Source organism: Arabidopsis thaliana, chromosome 5 (genome assembly GCF_000001735.4).
Source record: "Arabidopsis thaliana chromosome 5, partial sequence".
Lineage (NCBI taxonomy): Eukaryota > Viridiplantae > Streptophyta > Magnoliopsida > Brassicales > Brassicaceae > Arabidopsis > Arabidopsis thaliana.
The window spans coordinates 1,818,268-1,837,485 of NC_003076.8; the positions used below are offsets into that span (position 1 = coordinate 1,818,268).

General features: G+C 35.0%; 5 protein-coding genes across 5 annotated transcripts; 2 read left to right on the forward strand and 3 right to left on the reverse strand.

Annotated features, from left to right (window-relative positions):
* Positions 1-1,849: 1,849 nt before the first annotated feature.
* Positions 1,850-5,595, forward strand: AT5G06050 (Putative methyltransferase family protein). Its single transcript, NM_120687.5, has 9 exons — positions 1,850-2,570; positions 2,640-2,789; positions 2,875-3,145; positions 3,442-3,552; positions 3,860-4,019; positions 4,232-4,489; positions 4,579-4,701; positions 4,877-4,954; positions 5,050-5,595. Exons 1-9 carry the CDS (start codon positions 1,929-1,931, stop codon positions 5,303-5,305), a joined length of 2,049 nt encoding a protein of 682 aa, NP_196224.1. The 5' UTR covers positions 1,850-1,928; the 3' UTR covers positions 5,306-5,595.
* Positions 5,572-7,659, reverse strand: AT5G06060 (NAD(P)-binding Rossmann-fold superfamily protein). The gene is made up of 5 exons (NM_120688.3): positions 7,496-7,659; positions 6,943-7,150; positions 6,331-6,547; positions 6,143-6,249; positions 5,572-5,990 (listed from the first exon to the last, which is right to left on the reverse strand). Exons 1-5 carry the CDS (start codon positions 7,564-7,566, stop codon positions 5,799-5,801), a joined length of 795 nt encoding a protein of 264 aa, NP_196225.1. The 5' UTR covers positions 7,567-7,659; the 3' UTR covers positions 5,572-5,798.
* A 2,223-nt stretch (positions 7,660-9,882) lies between these two features.
* RBE (C2H2 and C2HC zinc fingers superfamily protein) lies at positions 9,883-10,919 on the reverse strand. Its single transcript, NM_120689.2, has one exon. The coding sequence runs from the start codon at positions 10,837-10,839 to the stop codon at positions 10,159-10,161; it is 681 nt and encodes a 226-aa protein (NP_568161.1). The 5' UTR covers positions 10,840-10,919; the 3' UTR covers positions 9,883-10,158.
* A 1,484-nt stretch (positions 10,920-12,403) lies between these two features.
* Positions 12,404-13,200, reverse strand: LBD33 (LOB domain-containing protein 33). The gene is made up of 2 exons (NM_120690.5): positions 12,882-13,200; positions 12,404-12,783 (listed from the first exon to the last, which is right to left on the reverse strand). Exons 1-2 carry the CDS (start codon positions 13,158-13,160, stop codon positions 12,529-12,531), a joined length of 534 nt encoding a protein of 177 aa, NP_196226.1. The 5' UTR covers positions 13,161-13,200; the 3' UTR covers positions 12,404-12,528.
* Positions 13,201-16,779: 3,579 nt separating this feature from the next.
* Positions 16,780-18,770, forward strand: GPAT7 (glycerol-3-phosphate acyltransferase 7). The gene is made up of 2 exons (NM_120691.2): positions 16,780-17,420; positions 17,535-18,770. Exons 1-2 carry the CDS (start codon positions 16,839-16,841, stop codon positions 18,453-18,455), a joined length of 1,503 nt encoding a protein of 500 aa, NP_196227.1. The 5' UTR covers positions 16,780-16,838; the 3' UTR covers positions 18,456-18,770.
* The last annotated feature ends 448 nt before the right edge of the window (positions 18,771-19,218 follow it).

The window sequence follows — 19,218 nt, forward strand, 5'->3', positions numbered from 1 at the left end:
TGATATAGGAGTGTAGATGAAAAAATTAAAGCCATTTTCCAAAAAACAATTGATATGCATGAAAATCCTGGAAATGAGATTCATTTAATTTGTTGTCTATATCTCACTTACTAATCTTCTCCTTTTTGTAATTCCAAACCCTTTTTATTACTTTAGGTTAGTCACTTACTCTCGGCTCTCTCTTTTCTTAGCTCTGTTTTTTATATCTAAAATAACTTTTTAAAATTGTTGTGCTTGATTTGCAGAGATTTGGAGAAAAACATGATTGTTGAAAGTTTCTTATAATTTGGAGAAGTACTATCTCAAGTTTGTTAAATTAGTTTATAATTCAAGAGTTTTAGAAAACCATATTTTTTCCTTCATTTTTGTGTGTATAGGAAAACATACATTTTTTTAACATAGATCATTTCTCATGTGTCTCAAGACAAATAGATCTACAAGGTCAAGCAATCATATTTCTTTTATTTTCAGTCATCTTCTTAGGCTAACTCAATTTCGGAAAGGAGATTTATAGGACCGGACAAGAAGAATATACAGTAAAGCTAAACAAACAAACAGAGACCAAACTGAATATAGTGAAGAAGAATAATGAAAGAACAAATTTTACCGCATGTTTTTTTTTTCTTTTGTCAATCTACCGCAGGCCATAATGTGACTCTTATATTGGCTTATGATAGATTTTTGTATGCTAACTCATTTAGCAAATCGAAGTATTTTTAGTTTAATTCTTTAATGTCTTATAACAACTTCATTAATGAATTTAAATCACAAATTAAAGTTACAATTAAATCAGTTTTAAGAAAATAAACCATTTTAATATAAAGTTTATTGTAGAAAACTGGAACTTCTAGATTAATGTTTGTTAATCCAATGGAATTTTACATAGTTCATCATTAACGAATGTGTATGTATATATTATCTTTTAAATCCAAACATTTATAAGTAAAATATTGCATGTAATTAATTTGATATAAATCTAATTATCCAAAATGCTATCATATAAATAATACCAATCTAATTTTTTTCCCGTACGTCGTACGGGTGGAATACTAGTTCTATAATAATTCAACAAAACATTATTACTAATTATTTGGATTAATAGGTTTAATGGCGGACATCGAGAATCCACCAGTGTGTAGGATTTGTCTAGACAAGGGAGATCTTATCCACCTCGGCTGTTTATGCCGGGATGATATGTCTCTTGTACATAAAAAATGTGCAGAGATATGATTCACACAGCAAAATACTAGGTAAATTTATTTAATAAATTATATATATATATATATTAAAAATATTAATAACTATTTGATTAAATTTTTGAATTACAAGATTTGCGAGATTTGCAGCACCGAAGCTGCAAACATTCACGATTTCGTCACATTGCGATTTCGGCTTCCTCGAGAGTTATTATTTTTTAATTTTTATATTTTTGTAATTTTTATCTTTTTCTGTTTATTTTTTTTTGTGTTGTTTCATTTTCGTATTATAACTATTCAGATGTGATTGTAAACTTATTTTCTTAAACGTGAAAATTGGATTTATACATAATGTGACTGAAAAAAGGTTGAAAACATCATTTCTTAAATTGCGTAAAATTTATATTTTTAAAATTTTTAAAACTATAATTAGTTAATAATAATTCGATCCGTAGACGGTTTGTCCGCTCCGACCACCGTAACAATTCAAAACCGAAGAAAATTGTTTATACGAATCTATTCCGTAATATATATATATATATATATATATATATATTATAAGAAATTTCTTTTTAAAAAACTAATCCATTTAATCTATAATAAAAGTCACTCGCCATTCGACAATATATATATATATATATTCTTCTTCACTGCCAGTCTGAGGATTTCCGGGGAAATAAAGAAACTTGACTGCTAATTGCTAAAGGTAATGCTTCTGAGAATTGGAAGCTAATGAAGCTCTTCCTCAATAGCAATCTGCTCAGAAACTCTATTTTCTTCAAGATCTCCGCCTTTGTTTTGATCTCCGTTGCTTGTTTCTTCCTCGGTAAGCATTGGTCTGAGGATGGCTTCCGCCGTCTCATCTTCTTCTCCGCCGAGCCTTCCCGATCTCCCATTGTCGCACTCTCACCTGATTTCGGAAAAACCTATAACATCTCTGGTTTGATCTATGAGAGTCACCCGATTTTGCCTCCGTCTTTGTCACCACCGCCGCCGCCAGATTCTGTTGAGTTGAAGGTGTTTGGAATCGTTAATGAGAACGGAACAATGTCTGATGAGTTTCAGATTGGTGATTACGACGTTGAGTCGGCGGAGACGTTGGGGAATCAGACGGAATTCGAGAGTAGCGACGACGATGATATTAAATCCACCACAGCTAGAGTTAGTGTGAGGAAATTTGAGATTTGTTCGGAGAATATGACTGAGTACATTCCTTGTTTGGATAATGTAGAAGCCATCAAAAGGCTTAATTCAACGGCGCGTGGTGAGCGATTCGAACGGAATTGTCCTAACGATGGAATGGGATTGAATTGCACCGTTCCGATTCCTCAAGGATACCGTAGTCCGATTCCGTGGCCGAGAAGCCGTGATGAGGTATATCTGTGACGCTCTCTGTTCTGATTTTGTATTTCCAAAAGGAAAGTTTCTGATTTTGGTTTACAGGTGTGGTTCAACAATGTTCCACATACTAAACTTGTTGAAGACAAAGGTGGTCAAAATTGGATTTATAAAGAGAATGACAAATTTAAGTTTCCTGGTGGTGGTACTCAGTTTATACACGGAGCTGATCAGTACTTGGATCAGATCTCTCAGGTTAATTGATTTTTATGTCTCATTGTGAGAATTATTTGCATCACTTGAATCTGATATTACTTTATTTTTGTGGTTGTATGTGTAGATGATTCCTGATATTAGCTTTGGTAACCATACACGAGTTGTTCTTGACATTGGATGTGGTGTGGCAAGTTTTGGTGCCTACTTAATGTCACGAAATGTCTTGACTATGTCTATAGCTCCAAAAGATGTTCACGAGAACCAGATACAGTTTGCTCTTGAGCGTGGTGTTCCTGCAATGGTGGCAGCATTCACAACACGGAGATTGTTGTATCCAAGCCAAGCTTTTGATTTGGTACATTGTTCAAGATGTAGAATCAACTGGACTCGTGATGGTATGCAGATCTTTTCTGCCACTGTTTTTTACTAATGAGAAAGTTAAGACATAAATCTTATTCCAGTTCACTTGCACAAACTTGTTACCGTTCCTTCCACCATGTTTAACTCGTTTTCCTATTTTTGGTTTATAAATAAAGTTATCGATCCGTGGCCACATAGAGCTAAAACTGTGCTTTGGTAGCTGTTTTGCCATTTAACACCAAACTTTTAAGTAAAAAACGTACTGAATACCAAGTATTTCTAAGCTTCTACTGATAGATTCTTCTGCATTGTCATTGTTTTTGATATGTAGATGGGATCCTGCTCCTTGAAGTTAATAGGATGCTTCGTGCCGGAGGATATTTTGTTTGGGCAGCACAACCTGTATATAAGCATGAAAAGGCCTTGGAAGAACAGTGGGAAGGTATCATCCGTGCACCTTAATATATCATTTCAGCATTCATGAAGTGTCAGTTTTGCCTATACAAACATTCCAACCAAAGCTCGTTTTTGCTGAAAACTCTCTAATTTTCTAGGGAGAAAGCTCTAAAAGCTACTACCTACACTATACTGTTGAATTAAAAAAACATCCATCTTTGCTTCAGTTTGCCTATCAGAAGGCATTTAGAGAAAGTTTCTTTTGGTCTTGCAAGGATATATATTGAGTCTCTTATTTGAGACCATGCTTGTATGTGGTTTAGTAAGATGGTTTTTTCTTTTCGTTTTTCCAGAGATGCTAAACCTGACCACTAGGCTGTGCTGGGTTCTTGTAAAGAAGGAAGGATATATAGCTATCTGGCAGAAGCCTGTAAATAACACTTGTTACCTAAGTCGTGGTGCTGGAGTCAGTCCTCCTTTGTGCAATTCTGAAGATGACCCAGATAATGTTTGGTATGTTTCCGATGCCTTCAACTTTCCACTTCTTTTAGCTGCCAAATTAAAAATTAAACATCGAGAAACTGCTTTGGTTCCCAATCTTGACATTGACTGTTCGACTTATTGGTGGACCTTGCTTCTATTCCTTAGGCTAATAGTTGTTTGATTCAGAAACTTCTTGTATCCTAGGGGTTTGTCACCTTTCAACGATTCTGTGATTATGTTAGGTACGTGGATCTGAAGGCATGCATCACTAGAATTGAAGAAAATGGATATGGAGCAAATCTTGCTCCTTGGCCAGCTCGTTTACTGACCCCACCGGATAGGCTGCAGACAATACAAATTGATTCATACATAGCCCGAAAAGAGCTATTTGTAGCCGAATCAAAGTACTGGAAAGAAATAATATCAAACTATGTAAATGCCCTACACTGGAAGCAGATAGGACTCAGAAATGTCTTGGACATGAGAGCTGGATTTGGCGGGTACTTTTTCTTATCTTATCGCTCTCTTATTAGAAACTTCATATAATCCGGAGTTTCTAATTTCTTCTTCTTTCTTTTTTTTTTGGCAGATTTGCAGCTGCATTAGCTGAGCTAAAGGTTGACTGCTGGGTTCTTAACGTCATCCCAGTGAGTGGTCCCAACACATTGCCTGTTATATATGACCGTGGACTGCTTGGAGTTATGCACGATTGGTAAAAAAAATCTTACTCCAAAAATACAACCATCTTAAACTTATTGGATTGTTATCCCATGCCACACTCTTTTAATTGTTGTCACGTTTTCCTCGTTTGAATCTTTATTGAGGCCTAGATTACACAAAACATTGTAAATTGGCACAGCTTAAGACATTTATATTTGTCTTTGCAGGTGTGAACCTTTTGATACTTACCCAAGAACCTACGATTTGCTGCATGCTGCGGGTCTGTTTTCCATTGAAAGAAAAAGGTAATAACAGTCACTTTGCTTTGCCAAAATAAAGAAGAATCTTCAAGGACATTGGAGTTATTATAAACTTTGTTTTGGTTGGTGGCCTTGTTCAGATGCAACATGACAACAATGATGCTAGAGATGGACCGGATTTTAAGACCTGGAGGACGTGTATACATACGGGACACAATCAATGTAACGAGTGAGCTTCAAGAGATTGGAAACGCAATGAGGTGGCACACGAGCTTACGTGAAACTGCTGAAGGACCTCACTCAAGTTACAGGGTTCTCTTATGTGAGAAGCGGTTTGAATCGTCTGAGAAGCGTCGTACCAAGAAGAGGAGGAAGACTAAAGGAAAAAGAGCTTGACATTTTCATAGAATACAAGTGCTGGGCTAGAATTTTCTGGGGATCTTTGGATCAATGGACAATGGTTAGTTTAGTTGGGAGGCTTTTTGGAATTTTAGAAAAATTAGGGACCTGAAACAGTGAAACTGTTTGTGAGGTTTTGGCGTTTAACCCTCTTTAAAGTTGATTGAAACCGGATTAAACTCACTTAGCCCAAATATTTCACTTGTTTATTCCATAATTTACGAAGAGTCACAAGACAACACTGTTTGATCCATGATGGTATGTTTGTCGATCAAAATACTCTCATCCATATACCTAAATCAATGACAAATGTTGTAGGTCTACATAAACTGGTGCACAACTGTGCCTTGATTTATTTAACGGCTACATTAGAAATTCAAACGTTTTGATATTACTATATGTTTAAAGAAGTCACAAAAACTAAACAAAGACAAACAAGACCAACACATCACGAGGATTCTTGCTTTATTAGTAATGTTGCGATTCGAGATTAAGGCTTCATAGCATAGCTAAAACCGTTGACAGTGAATCCTCCATCGACGGATATGACCTGTCCGGTAATATAAGATGATGCGGGAAGGCAGAGAAAGGCAACCAACGATGAGACTTCCTCTGGTTCTCCAACGCGCCCAAGTGGGGTCCTTGAAACTACAGCCTCCACAAATTCTTTCTTCTCAAGTAGCTGCATAAGAACAAAAAATCACATAAGTGAACATTATAAGCTACATATTCATAGTATTGATCTGCCAAGCCCTACCCTTATCCTCCTACAGATTTATCAATCTAAGTGAAACAATGTTCCATATGCGTATCTTATAGTACAGTATATTATACCGTTTCCACAAGTGAGGTCTTGATGTACCATGGCGCCACGCAATTGGTTCTGATGTTGTCGCTTGCCCACTCGCAAGCTAGATTTCTTGTAAGCTGATTAAGTGCTCCTGAGAAAACAATCCTAATGTTACCTACTTTAACCATCCTTTATTTTCCGTTTCTTTGAATAATGAAGAACATAGACTCACCTTTAGTTGCACCATAGATAGATCCACTGCTAAGATGCACCAGGCCAGCTACAGAGGAGATGAACACAATGCTTCCGACACCAGATGCTTTTAGAAGAGGATGAGCAATTTGAGATAAATGGAAAGCGGATTCTAAGTTGGTCGACATGATTTTGGCATATTCCTCGCTTGAGTATTCAACTGTTGGTTTCCTGACATTAGTTCCAACATTGTTTATCTGAAAACAGAACAAAGTTGAGAAATTTTCAGAAGGGCAAAAAATGGACTTATACCCCTAACTTGTGCCGGTGATGTTTAACATGTTATATAACAGATCTTGCATAATAGGTGGAAACTTACATAAGATCAACAAGCATCACTATATGTTTCAACGATAAACCGTAAGCCTTAGATTACTTGTATGGAATTGACAGATAGCGGATCATTCAAGGCAAAACCACCACAAGTATAAACCATTTCAATGCTAAGACCAAACAAATATAGACACCTGATAAAAGTGTGGCAGATTAGTTCGAAGATTGTTCTGCTAATACGATATATGATTTCAAGATTTGGTGAAGATTCCTCCAATGTGTAGAAAACAACAAACTTTTGCAGGAGAAGGGAACTTACAAGGATGTTGAGCTTGCCACTGAAGGCAGAAGAAGCTTCCTGAATCAACTTCTCCCTCTGATCCCTAACCGAAGCATCACAAACCGAACCAGACACGACTAAACCATTCGCTTTCCAATCATTCAAGCATGCATTTAGCTCTTCCTGGTTCCTTGAACAAGTATGAACTTTTGCACCAAATTTTGCTAGTTCCTCTACAACTGCTCTCCTGAATAGTATACGCCGGAAAACAAAAACAGAGATTATGCATTCATATCTATATTCATGCAATCACAGAGATGCCATAAATTCGATTCAAATCTTGTTATAAATTGTCAATACAGAGACTCAAAAGTTTTATCAAACAAACACAAAATCGCTGTAAAAGAGCTTCGAAACAATCACATGAGAAACCAAATCTCTTATGCCAATTTGAATTCTAATATTTATCAAAACAACAGAATTGCGATTGCAGAACTTATCCGTCTTACCGGAGAATACTTGACGGTGGTAAAGAATTTAGTCAGTCGTAAGATAATGGAAGCGAATTATACAAAAGAGAGGAGCGACAAACCCGATTCCACGAGTCCCGCCGGTTACCAGAGCTGTTTTCCCGGCGAGAGACCATCTTTTGTCAGTTTCCATTGTCACGCTCACGCACTCTCCTCCTTGGAATCTCTAACTCTCTTTTTGTGGATGTGTGAGTGAACTAAACTGGTTGGCTCAACTCCAGTTGAGATATTACCATTGGGCCTAAAATTACGATGGGTCTGTTTATGTGCTCAAAGCCCATCATGTTCCTTGAAATTATACACATAGGACGCGAATAAGTAAATTTAGGTTTTGGTTTGGTCTAAATGAATTTACACACGGAGAGACACGACCTCAATGTCATAATGGAAAAAGAAAGTAAATATTTTTAGAAAGTAGCTATTTGACTTTGGATGCATCTTAATGCACACGGTTTTGTGAAGGTGTGTACATGCGAAGCAGAACAAATAGCCAAAAAAGGAAAGTACATTGAGACAAGAGAAAGAAGAAAAGGTTACTAAATTAGTAAATTCTAATGGACAAATCATTAAAAAAAGAGCTAAACCAGAAAAATGAATTTTGATGAATAATGAGAGAGGGAAGCATCAAGCATGAGCATGTGCATTCTGAGCTCTCCTTTAAAGGCTCTCTCGTCTCTCTGTATTATCTTGTTTTACACTAAAGAAGTCACCTATTTGCCACTCTATCTTCGAACCTTTCACTTTCCTATTGTATGCATTTTGATATAAATAAGACCTCTTAAACATTATAGATGTGTAATGATGGTGCAACTTCAAGTTGAGTTTCTTGAATGGGAAAGCATGACAACAGAGAATTTAGACTTTTCACTTTACCTGTTTGTGTATATAGGTGTTATATCAACACACACTAAAATAACTTTGGGGTACATTGATATATTAGCTTTTAAGGTAACTATTGAAATATATATTCTTAACTATAGATATAGGTTATTACAATAATATCCTTATAATTATTGAGACTAAATTCAAAAAAAACAAATCATAAAATCATCACAAACATTTTTATAACATATTTACCCTCAAACCTTAAAAAATAAAAGTGAGAGAAAACCAAATAGAAAAAAATAAAGTAAAGAATGAAATTGAGAATGATAAAGAATGAAATAAGAGCACATTGAATTATTCAGAAGCCGAATTTCCTAAAGAGGAAATGATGTTACAGCAGGTGGTTACAAGTTACATGACATAAATTCTTTTTATTCTCCTTTTACATTCACTTTACATTTTTTGTCGAGTTAAGTTCTCTTGCAGTTGCAGAGCAGAGTCTGAGAGTTTTTTTTAATTCTCTGTTTTTTTTTTTTTTGGTTAGACTTTTGGTTCAGTCTGGTTTCGATGCTTCGAAATATATTAAGTCAAAAACCATATCCCATGAGGTTTCCTCTTTTAGACAACGTTGAAATTCGATGCCCTCTCCCTTTTAACACCATATTTTCCTTTTTAACCATCGGTTTCATTCTTTCTTTCTCTTTCTTTCCTTAAATGACATATATAAATTTATTCCATTTCTCTCTTCTATACAAACGTTAGCGTATGTTTATATTAGGAGGTGTAAATTGTGAAAACTTAAAAGACCACTCTCACTTCCTTCACTTAGATTTTACCCTTCTCCTCTTAGTTGGTACTAGTCCCACAGTCACAACAGAATATGTATATATATACATGTAACATCTGTAATAGTATGTTCATATATATAATATATATATGCAAGTTGGTGTGAACAAACAATAATCATCTGTTCCTGCATATGCTCATTACATTTCTATTTAATTCGATCATTAATACTTTGATAGTCCATTTTCCTGTTTACCAAGAGAAATAATGAAAAAATATATTTATCACTGTTCAGTATTTGTTTCCAGATACAGTTTTATTGATTTATAAAATTTCGAAGCCAACTAGTTAGAAAAGTAATTTTTGAAGTTCCTACTATTTCCAAACATATAAAACACAATGATTATATACTGTCTTTCATGTGCCAACCACTGATACAGCAATATATGTAAAAATGTTAATTTAGATTGGAGCTTATAGTAAACATTGATTACGTTACGGCTATTTACAAGTAAAACCCAAATACCCAACTATAGGCTTCTTTTATTTGTCACCACCCAATTATAGGCTATATACATCAGTTATCAAGATTTCAGTTAGGTTATATATAATTTATACTTATTTCTTCTTATTCTTAAATTGCATCGTAAGATTATGATAATTCGTCTCTAATTTCTCTTACGGTTATTAGGAGTTCACATGGAATACCAGACTAATTTTCATCAACGATAATATTTTTTTATTTTTTTTTTTGCCTACCAATTATTTAGTGTTAATTTAAGTTTGTCATCACCAAGACACTCCAATCACCAGACCTTTTCAAAATTATTACGGCAACTCCAATCAAAAATCTTTCGAATAGGCATAAATATTGAAAACCAAATCGTGAGAAAGTTACATCATTCGTAAGAAAAAGAAACAATCAAAATATTTTAATTGTCTTATGAATTAGAGCAAAGACTATACGTGTTGACTTTATCCATAAGATAAATATATTACTATATCAAAGCCAACACTACAGAACCTACTCACTTTTCACTCTTGAGATTAGAGACAGTTTAACTTCTTCTTTTTGGCAATCACATTAACTATTATTACTTTTTAATTACTTAAGCTAGTTAACCTTAGGCGGATCAGCTCCTAGCCTTAGCTCAAGATCCAACTCCTCATGATGGCCGTTGATCTCGGAAATTCCAATGACCAACCCTAACATCATTGGAAATCTTGACACATCCGTCTTTGCCCTCTTCCATGACGAAGATGATCCGTTGATTAGTTGCTTCTTCCGAGGATCAAACTCAGTACTCAGTAGACCGACCGATAAGTCAGTCTTGACTTCACCATTGTCATGTTCATATCTTTTCATAGAACTTTCTAAAACGTTGTTATTACAAACATCACTTATCTCCCTCTTGGTTCCGTTAGGCTTTCTTGTTTCTTCTTGAACAAGAACCTTTGATCCCACATCAAGAACTTGTTGTTGACGATCACATTCAGGAGGTGTGGCTTGGTCAGTTGATGAAGGTGATAATGATTGTTGTTTGAGTCGAGCTCGGTCTCTTCGATGAACGTTCATATGACCGCCTAGTGCTTGCGCCGACTTGAACTCTCTCCCGCAAAAGCTGCATGAGTAAGACCTCGGTGGCCACATGCAACCACCTCCGCCGCCATACTCCTCAGCTGACGCAAACGCTCTCTCTTCCCTAAACGGCCAAAATAAAGTCCCATCCGAAGATGGCCTCGTCACCATCGGTCTAAGCTTCATCGACATCAAGCATTCTCCTCTATCCATCATATGTAAGATTTTTCTATGCAGTAGAAGAAGTTAAGGTGAGTGTTTTTTTTGTGTTTATTTATGTGGGAGTAGTGAAGTATGTAGATTTAGACGCACGTAGACTTATATAAAGAGAGACGCATATAGATAGAGGTATGTGTGTGTGTGTGTGTATATGACTATATGGTTAAAGCATTGAATGTGAGAAAGCAACGTGGAGAACCATGAGTAAATAGGGAGAGGCTTTGATGGGGAAAGTTCTCTTTTACTTTAGTTACTCGTATGTCTTCACTCTATACATGTTAAATGTTTAGATATTAATAATTAGTTGGTGTGAGCTTTTGATTTGATAATAGTTAAATTAATGCCAGACGCAACTTAAGTTTTCCACGAGTCTACAAAATTAATAAGTCAGAGTCGATATTTTCTAATAACACGTAGCTAATAATATGACAAAAACTATGGTTTAATTTGAAATCTTTATAACAATTTTATGGAGTCTAAAATATACACCATATATCATCGGAATCATCGGATGTATGTGGCTGTGAGGTACAGGGGCCCAACAATTGATTTATGATTAATTATATTGATTTAGCTAATTAGACAATGGAGCCGTGGGATACTGACAATAATTTATCGTGTGATTTATTTACAATTATTATACGGATGAAAAGTAGAGATATTTGCCTGGAATTTAGATTATTTTTATCAAGACGTTAATTGAAGGACTCATATGTCAAGAGATTCTTTCTACCTATCATTGTCGCCATATTACGGGTTTTAAGACAGTACGAGAGAAATAAACAAAACGAGATTGGAGTACAAACTACAAAATATCCAAACCAAAGTGACTTAATTAGAACGCAAAAATATATTTTTTGATTATTATACGAAGAATGTGATAAACCGCTAAAACATGAACTTCGTTTTCGTAATTTTGTTGAGATTGTTGCATCAATTTTTTTATTATTTTTTTGGTGTCGTAACAAGACGCCAAGACCTTTTCAATAATTGAAGACATTATCACATCATTTCTCGGATAGAAGAAAAACCCACTTACATAAGAGGCTTTTGGGCTTGCAATGGTTTACGATTCAGATGGGCCATTGGGCTCCTAAGAAACTTTTAGACTTTGATATTGGATTTATATAGATATTTCAAGCCCAACAATAACTAAGAAAGATCCAAGAATTCCCAAGATCAAAATAATTTAGAAAATTGAATATTTTTGTAATATATAGATTACATGTTTATTATACATAGATTAATTGTTCAAAATGATGAAATATCTTTTATGATAAATTATATGATCTTAATAATTAAGAAAATTAAATATATTTTGTTTTTTATGACGGAAAGACAGTTCATAGTTATACTATATACCAATTTAATTCTCTTTATTAATTTATAATAGCATTTTATATAGTATAATATTACATTAATTAGAATTTAACCGAATGGTACACAATCAATTTTACAGAGACCCCTCAAATGAAAAACTAAAGACATTGTTTTAGAAATCCAACTTTAATTGGAGGGTTAAGATATGCTTAATCCTTACCAAATTGCATATGATAAATAACGCGAATGTAAATAACAAGACTGATATACAAAACATAAATCAGATTTATCATAACAACAAAACCATGCTCCACAACTATTATATATAGATCCATCGTTTTTAGTTCGCGTCGAATTTTGTTGTGCTTAGTAATAATAATCCATGTTCTGGAGCCATTGATGATTCACGAGCATTTCCTCTGAGTTCGTGAAGAACCCATCATAGCAGTTTCTTCCGTCGGCATTGTTCAAAACACTCTCGTCGACGAAATTGGTCGTGGCCATAGTCATCTGATTCACAAACTCCGGTATGTTGTTAAGTTGTGATCCGTTTTGATTAGAGTATGAAAAATTCTTCATCTGTGACCCGAGAAACTCAATCTCTTCTTGCAAAGTCACAACCTAAAAAAATAAACCCACCAAGCAACGTGATCAGACTGCTTGAAATGGTCTAAAATCTCAACAAGAATAAAAGAATATCGTTCAAAACTTTAAGAGACCTGTTGATGAAGAGCGAAGATGTGAGCAACGCAGCCATAAACAGGATCACGCATGCGAGAGAGAGCCTCGTAGGAGATGGTGATAGCAGCGATGTTTCTTTGATGTTGAGGCAAATGAAGCAAATGTTTAGAGACATTACTTGCGCCGAAGACTTTGTGAACCGCTGCGAAATGGGAAGAGGCTTGTTCGTAGCTGAAGTAAGGCGAGAAGACGCAGTCGCGGTTGCATTTCCTCCTTAGAAACTTGCATGCTCCACAAGATGATCCATGACTTGCCATTTTTTCTTTTACTCTGTTTTGTTTTATGTTTTTACCTTTTGTTAGATTGAGACAAATCACGTTGGTTTTTATAAGCCCCACCACTAAAAGTTCTTGAAAGAAGGGCAAAAGAGTTCAATTTTGAGATAAACATCAATCATTTTTATAACTTTATAGTATTTTACTTACACTTGATTGATCAATATTCTCATGAATAGTAAGGTACAAATTAGACACTATAGTTAAATTACATTTTCGTTTTTTTTTTTTGGTACGAGTATATATGTTGTATGGAATACATATATGTACGTCGAATTTTCATAATATCCAGTACGTGTCTAGCTAGTGTCTCTTCTCCTAATATAAAATTTGATTTAGCTTATTTTCTGGGGGTCTGCATCGTGGCCTACATTTTCATGCTTGTTTTGGGCAAGCCCATATTTTATTTAATGGCTTAAAGTGCCTTTTAAATTTTCTTCAAAAATCATTTATATATATGCTTAGGACAAACTAGTCTTTTTTTCCTTATTTCTCAACTGTTAAATAGTCTTTAGGCTTTACGGAAATGATAAATAATTGGTTGGGATACAAATGCAGCCATTTTGCATGGGGTGACACAGACAAAAGGTACAGTGTCTTAGAAAAGGTCAATCTCCAATCAACTTGGTTGTACATTGAACTTCTTTATCGAAGCCAATCCAGATTTTTCTTTCCTTATTAGTAATCAAACCGAGAGATATATACTATTTGATACGAATAGAAATTATACATCAAAACAAATAAAAAAGTCTTTTTTTTTTTTTTTTGTAAAATGAGGAAATCAAAGCCTAATGTTATACAAAATCTATAATAATTAGCATTACTCCGATCCACACATAGATTTCTGGTCTGATTTAGAAAGATTTCAAGAAGTTGTTGCTATTTTCTCTCTTTTGAATATATTAGTATTGCTAATCATAATAGATCTCATAACAAGATAACATTAGCTTTATCACTAAAAACCAGAATATTTAAATTGTTCTGTGTATGTAGTTGTTTTCATTTGTTGGAATCAAACGCTGTCTGATGTCGAAATTAATCAAGCCCGCATCTAGATGCCAGCACACTTAAAATCAAAAATACATTTTCTCGCCAATTACTCGTCGGATTAGACAATAGTCATATAGAGGTTATGAATCATCCTCCCCTATATATATCTACGACTATGTTGTCTTGATAGATCAATAATTATTGATAACCTAAATGTCTAAATTTAGTGTCCATTTGATTTTAATCAATCTATAACTGTGATTATTATATTTATAATTGGCCCTTTCTTTGTTTGCCACTTATTGTGTTGGATGCGCAAAATAAGAAAATTAAACACCAAAAAAAAGTCGGCGACTATGACCCATATGCCAATAACATTGAACCTACTGTTGTAAGTGCTCCCTTGCAAACCTCATTGTAGCTAGTTTTTATTTTCTCCGTAACTTTAACGCATTCAAAAGAACCACATTTTATTATTGTTTTCCAAAAATAGGACACTATATTTCTAATTAAAACCAGTTAAAGAAACCTTCTTCCTAAACATTTCCTTACAGAAATGATGTTAATTTTATAAAACGTGTTCATATACTAATGGAACTCGAAATACCAAATGAGCTAGAAAATGCAGACTAAGACCCAAATGCCAATAACATTGCAAAACATATTTGGATACAGCCTTGGGAAGATGTAGTCAAGCACGGAAGAAACAAAGAGACGTACAAAAGGGAAAAATGGGGCATTGGGATTGGGACTAACGAGGCGTTCACCGATGGTACTTACCACTTTCTACTTTCGAGATAGCTACATCGTTTGTCTTTAATCACGCATGCAATCATATATTAATTAGTGACATTATTTTAATACGAATTATAACTTTAACATTTCATTCTTCGTTTCTATATGATATTGTTATATGTGAATCCTACGAGCCTAGTCTTCCTGTATGTGCGTGTCATTAGGCTCATTCATAATTAATTCTCGTTTCTAGCTATCTTTTGTTTTGGTGGGTCTTAAAGCCTATTGCCCAACCGGTGTCATCTGTTTTATGGACTAAATTATGAAAACATTTTTAATTTGTATCTTCTAGAACTTCGTTAGTAGTTATATAACACTACCCCAAAGAAAAATAAAACAGCCAAGTGACGGACAAAAACACAACAAATATTCTTTTTGCTATTATAGTGACCTACGGATTACGGATGGTTTAAATACTAGCTAGTTGGTGTAGTCGACCGATTTTGTTCACAAATTCGATTATTACATTGTTTTTAACATTTCAATTTGTTGATATGTATATATATATATATATATATATATAGCTACGTACCGATTAGTTGACCTATATTAAAACCGGTCTAGTCGTCGATTATTAGAAGAATGAATTATGTATGTGTCTCGATGAAGCAACGTACCATTTGACTTTAGTACGTATATAGACTATAGTATAACTTCAAGAATCGCACATTTTTGTTCAGATATGTTTCTCATGCAAGTTGTTGATTTTCCAACCTAATTTTAGTTAACATAGTCACACCTGATTAAGATAGAGAACAATTGGAAGAAGCAAAAAACCTCGCACCAAGTCAACGACGAAGAACTAACACTTTTAAATATGGAAACTTTCAAAACTTAAGAAAGGATGTTAGGGAAAAACATTTATCGTTTTAATTACCACATCTTGTCTTGCCTTTGCTGTGCAACATTTTTCATTTTATTTAGTTAACACTATATATTTTTAATTAATAATTGGGAAATTAAATAAATGTTCAGTTTAATAAATAAAAATATTATTTATTCATATAAGTTTTTCTATTACATATAGAAATTCTTAGTACCGATTGCGTTCAATTGACAAAGTCCACCATAGACTGAAAAGAAAAAGAAGCCCAAGAGAACCCACATATTTGATAAACCAAATTGAACCACGCAAGCAAAACGTAATTATTCGATGAATGTGAAAACGGTCAAATGAATCAAATATGTTAAAATTAAGGGCCGAATATCCACAAAGTACTATGATGATGTGACGGGATGTTAAACCTGTCGTCTGTCGACCATATATAAATCTGTTAGTACAAATGCCAACAAACAAATTAAATCTGTCGATCATACAGTATTTAATTTTCCGTAATAATACACATGCCAACAAAGCAAATAAAGGGTCCGTTTCCTATTCTCACAATCTCCACACACGTACATGTTACACGTGTAGACATATGGACACATTCCAAATGTACGCGCATACATAATATGATCTTCATATTTTTAGGTGTACACGTGACCTAATATTGGCGCAGCCAAACCGAAAATTCGGAAAATCAAGTTGGTGAAAGTTAAGCCATCAAATTGTTTCGATTCGTTGATTGTAAATCTTACGTGTAGTCAATATAAAAAGGAATCAGAGAACACGTACGTGACATTCAGTATCTTATCTTATGTGTTCATACATTGACCTAAACTAATTATTAATTAAATTGACATACAAATTAATGCGTTCATAAACAAAAAAAGTAGTTGCGAAACTGATAAACTGCCGTGTTATTGCATTAGAGACAAATGACTCCAACCAACCTTATAAAAACAAACTTTATAATCCACAATTTTCCATATTCAAACAAATCAAAAACTCAAGAAACCACACACCCAAAAAAAGAAACAAGTTAAGTTGTGATGGAGTCATCAACTACAACATCGTATTCAGTTGTGTCGGAGCTAGAAGGAACACTACTGAAAAACCCAAAACCCTTCGCCTACTTCATGCTCGTAGCTTTCGAGGCTTCAGGACTAATCCGTTTTGCGACCTTGCTGTTTCTCTGGCCTATCATAGCACTCCTTGACGTTTTGGGCTACAGAAACGGTAGCCTTAAGTTAATGATCTTCGTCGCAACGGCCGGTTTGCACGAATCAGAGATTGAATCAGTGGCTCGAGCGGTTCTTCCCAAATTCTTCATGGACGATATCAGCATGGACGCTTGGAGGGCGTTTGGTTCGTGCGATAAGAGAGTCGTTGTGACAAGAATGCCACGAGTTATGGTGGAGAGATTCGCTAAGGATCATCTTAGCGCCGATGAGGTCATCGGTACAGAGATTGTCGTAAACCGTTTCGGTTATGCTACCGGTTTGATTCAGGAAACCAATGTGGACCAATCTGTTTTCAACAGTGTGGCTAACTTGTTTGTGGATCGGAGACCTCAACTAGGTCTAGGACGACATATTATCTCGGATTCTCCAACTTTCCTATCTTTATGTGAGGTAAGTACTAAAGACAACATAACGTTAGGAATTCTTTTAGGTTGTTTTATAATTTATGAAAGCGTTACTATCATTTTTCTAATCTGAATGATTGCATATGTTATGTACATGTAGGAGCAAGTTCATGCACCAGTTCCATCGAACTACAACGGTCATAACCAGCGGCTACATGTGCAGCCGTTACCAGTTATCTTCCACGATGGACGACTTGTGAAGCTACCAACACCAGCCACCGCACTCATCATCCTTCTTTGGATCCCCTTTGGAATAATTCTAGCCATGATTCGGATATTCGTTGGGTTCTTACTTCCATTATGGGCCATACCTTACGTCTCACGGATATTCAACACTCGATTCATCGTAAAAGGAAAGCCTCCGGCACAAGCAACCACCGGAAACCCAGGCGTACTATTCGTATGCACTCATAGAACTCTAATGGATCCGGTCGTATTATCCTATGTGCTCGGACGTAGCATTCCAGCTGTTACCTACTCTATTTCTCGTTTATCCGAGATCCTATCTCCGATTCCAACCTTTAGGTTAACTAGAATTCGAGATGTAGATGCGGAGATGATCAAGAAAGAACTGTCTAATGGGGACTTAGTGGTATATCCCGAGGGAACCACTTGTCGCGAGCCGTTTTTGCTGAGATTTAGCGCGCTTTTCGCAGAATTAACCGACAATATTGTGCCCGTGGCAATGAACTACAGAGTTGGATTCTTTCATGCGACTACCGCTAGAGGCTGGAAAGGTTTGGACCCGATCTTCTTTTTCATGAACCCGAGACCGGTTTATGAGGTGACGTTCTTGAACCAGCTCGAGGTGGAGGCGACGTGTTCGTCAGGGAAGAGCCCTTATGACGTGGCTAACTATGTACAGAGAATCTTGGCAGCTACGTTAGGCTTTGAGTGTACTAACTTTACGAGGAAGGATAAGTATAGAGTTCTCGCAGGGAACGACGGAACCGTGTCGTATTTGTCGTTTCTCGATCAAGTCAAGAAGGTCGTCACCACTTTCAAACCTTTTTTGCATTAATTTACAAGTTATTTTGATAATTATATACTCTAAATTACGCGATCACTGATTGCTTAAGTTTTCATTTTTAAAGATTTTTTTGTTGAAAGTATATTATGACTACGGTTTTGTGTTTTTTTTTTCCTTACTTTATAAATTGTCGAATGTAATCGCAAGTATATTAACCTTTTTGTTAAAAGTTGAAATTAAATACATGACAACGTTTTTACATATCTTTCAAAAGAGAGCCCAATAGAATAATTTCCTTGGGACATTTTCGCTTTATGAAAATACGTTGACAAAATTGTCCAAATATTCTATATATCTAACTACTTGTTAGTTAAATTTGGTTATGTTTAATTTACATCACATCTTAAAAGAATGTATAGAATTGTTTTCAATCATACAAACTAAGGGTGAGAAAAATAATGGTTGGTAATGCACAGACGATTAATAGTTTGGTGGTGGTAGCTAAGAAATTGATTAAGGAAACTTGAGCTGCAAATATCATCTTATAACTTTTTTGATCAAATAATAGTTAATTGCGTATTTGGTTGGATGATGACAATCTCTTTGACCGCCAAATTTTTAGCTGCCGCCTTCCCGTTAGAGTTGGCCAACTTTTAGATTCGCCACATTAACAAAATAGTTAATAGTACATGCTTCAGAAAACAGTTAACATTATAAAATTTTCTAGATTAATTAGGTTAATAATACTAAAGAAAAATGTTTTATTTGTTTGTTTTATTCTTAAGAAGAAGAAACGTAATGGGCTTTAGTATCT

Coding starts and splice junctions, on each gene's coding strand:
- LBD33 (NM_120690.5), bottom strand. CDS start 13,160: ATGGCAAGTCATGGATCATCTTGTGGAGCATGCAAGTTTCTAAGGAGG. Junction 12,784..12,881: donor TCTTCGCTCTTCATCAACAG/GTCTCTTAAAGT, acceptor TTATTTTTTTAG/GTTGTGACTTTGCAAGAAGA.
- GPAT7 (NM_120691.2), top strand. CDS start 16,839: ATGGAGTCATCAACTACAACATCGTATTCAGTTGTGTCGGAGCTAGAA. Junction 17,421..17,534: donor CTTTCCTATCTTTATGTGAG/GTAAGTACTAAA, acceptor ATGTACATGTAG/GAGCAAGTTCATGCACCAGT.
- AT5G06060 (NM_120688.3), bottom strand. CDS start 7,566: ATGGAAACTGACAAAAGATGGTCTCTCGCCGGGAAAACAGCTCTGGTA. Junction 7,151..7,495: donor GGCGGGACTCGTGGAATCGG/GTTTGTCGCTCC, acceptor TATACTATTCAG/GAGAGCAGTTGTAGAGGAAC. Junction 5,991..6,142: donor AGACCTCACTTGTGGAAACG/GTATAATATACT, acceptor GTTCTTATGCAG/CTACTTGAGAAGAAAGAATT.
- AT5G06050 (NM_120687.5), top strand. CDS start 1,929: ATGAAGCTCTTCCTCAATAGCAATCTGCTCAGAAACTCTATTTTCTTC. Junction 3,553..3,859: donor CTTGGAAGAACAGTGGGAAG/GTATCATCCGTG, acceptor TCGTTTTTCCAG/AGATGCTAAACCTGACCACT. Junction 4,702..4,876: donor CTTGGAGTTATGCACGATTG/GTAAAAAAAATC, acceptor TTGTCTTTGCAG/GTGTGAACCTTTTGATACTT.
- RBE (NM_120689.2), bottom strand. CDS start 10,839: ATGATGGATAGAGGAGAATGCTTGATGTCGATGAAGCTTAGACCGATG.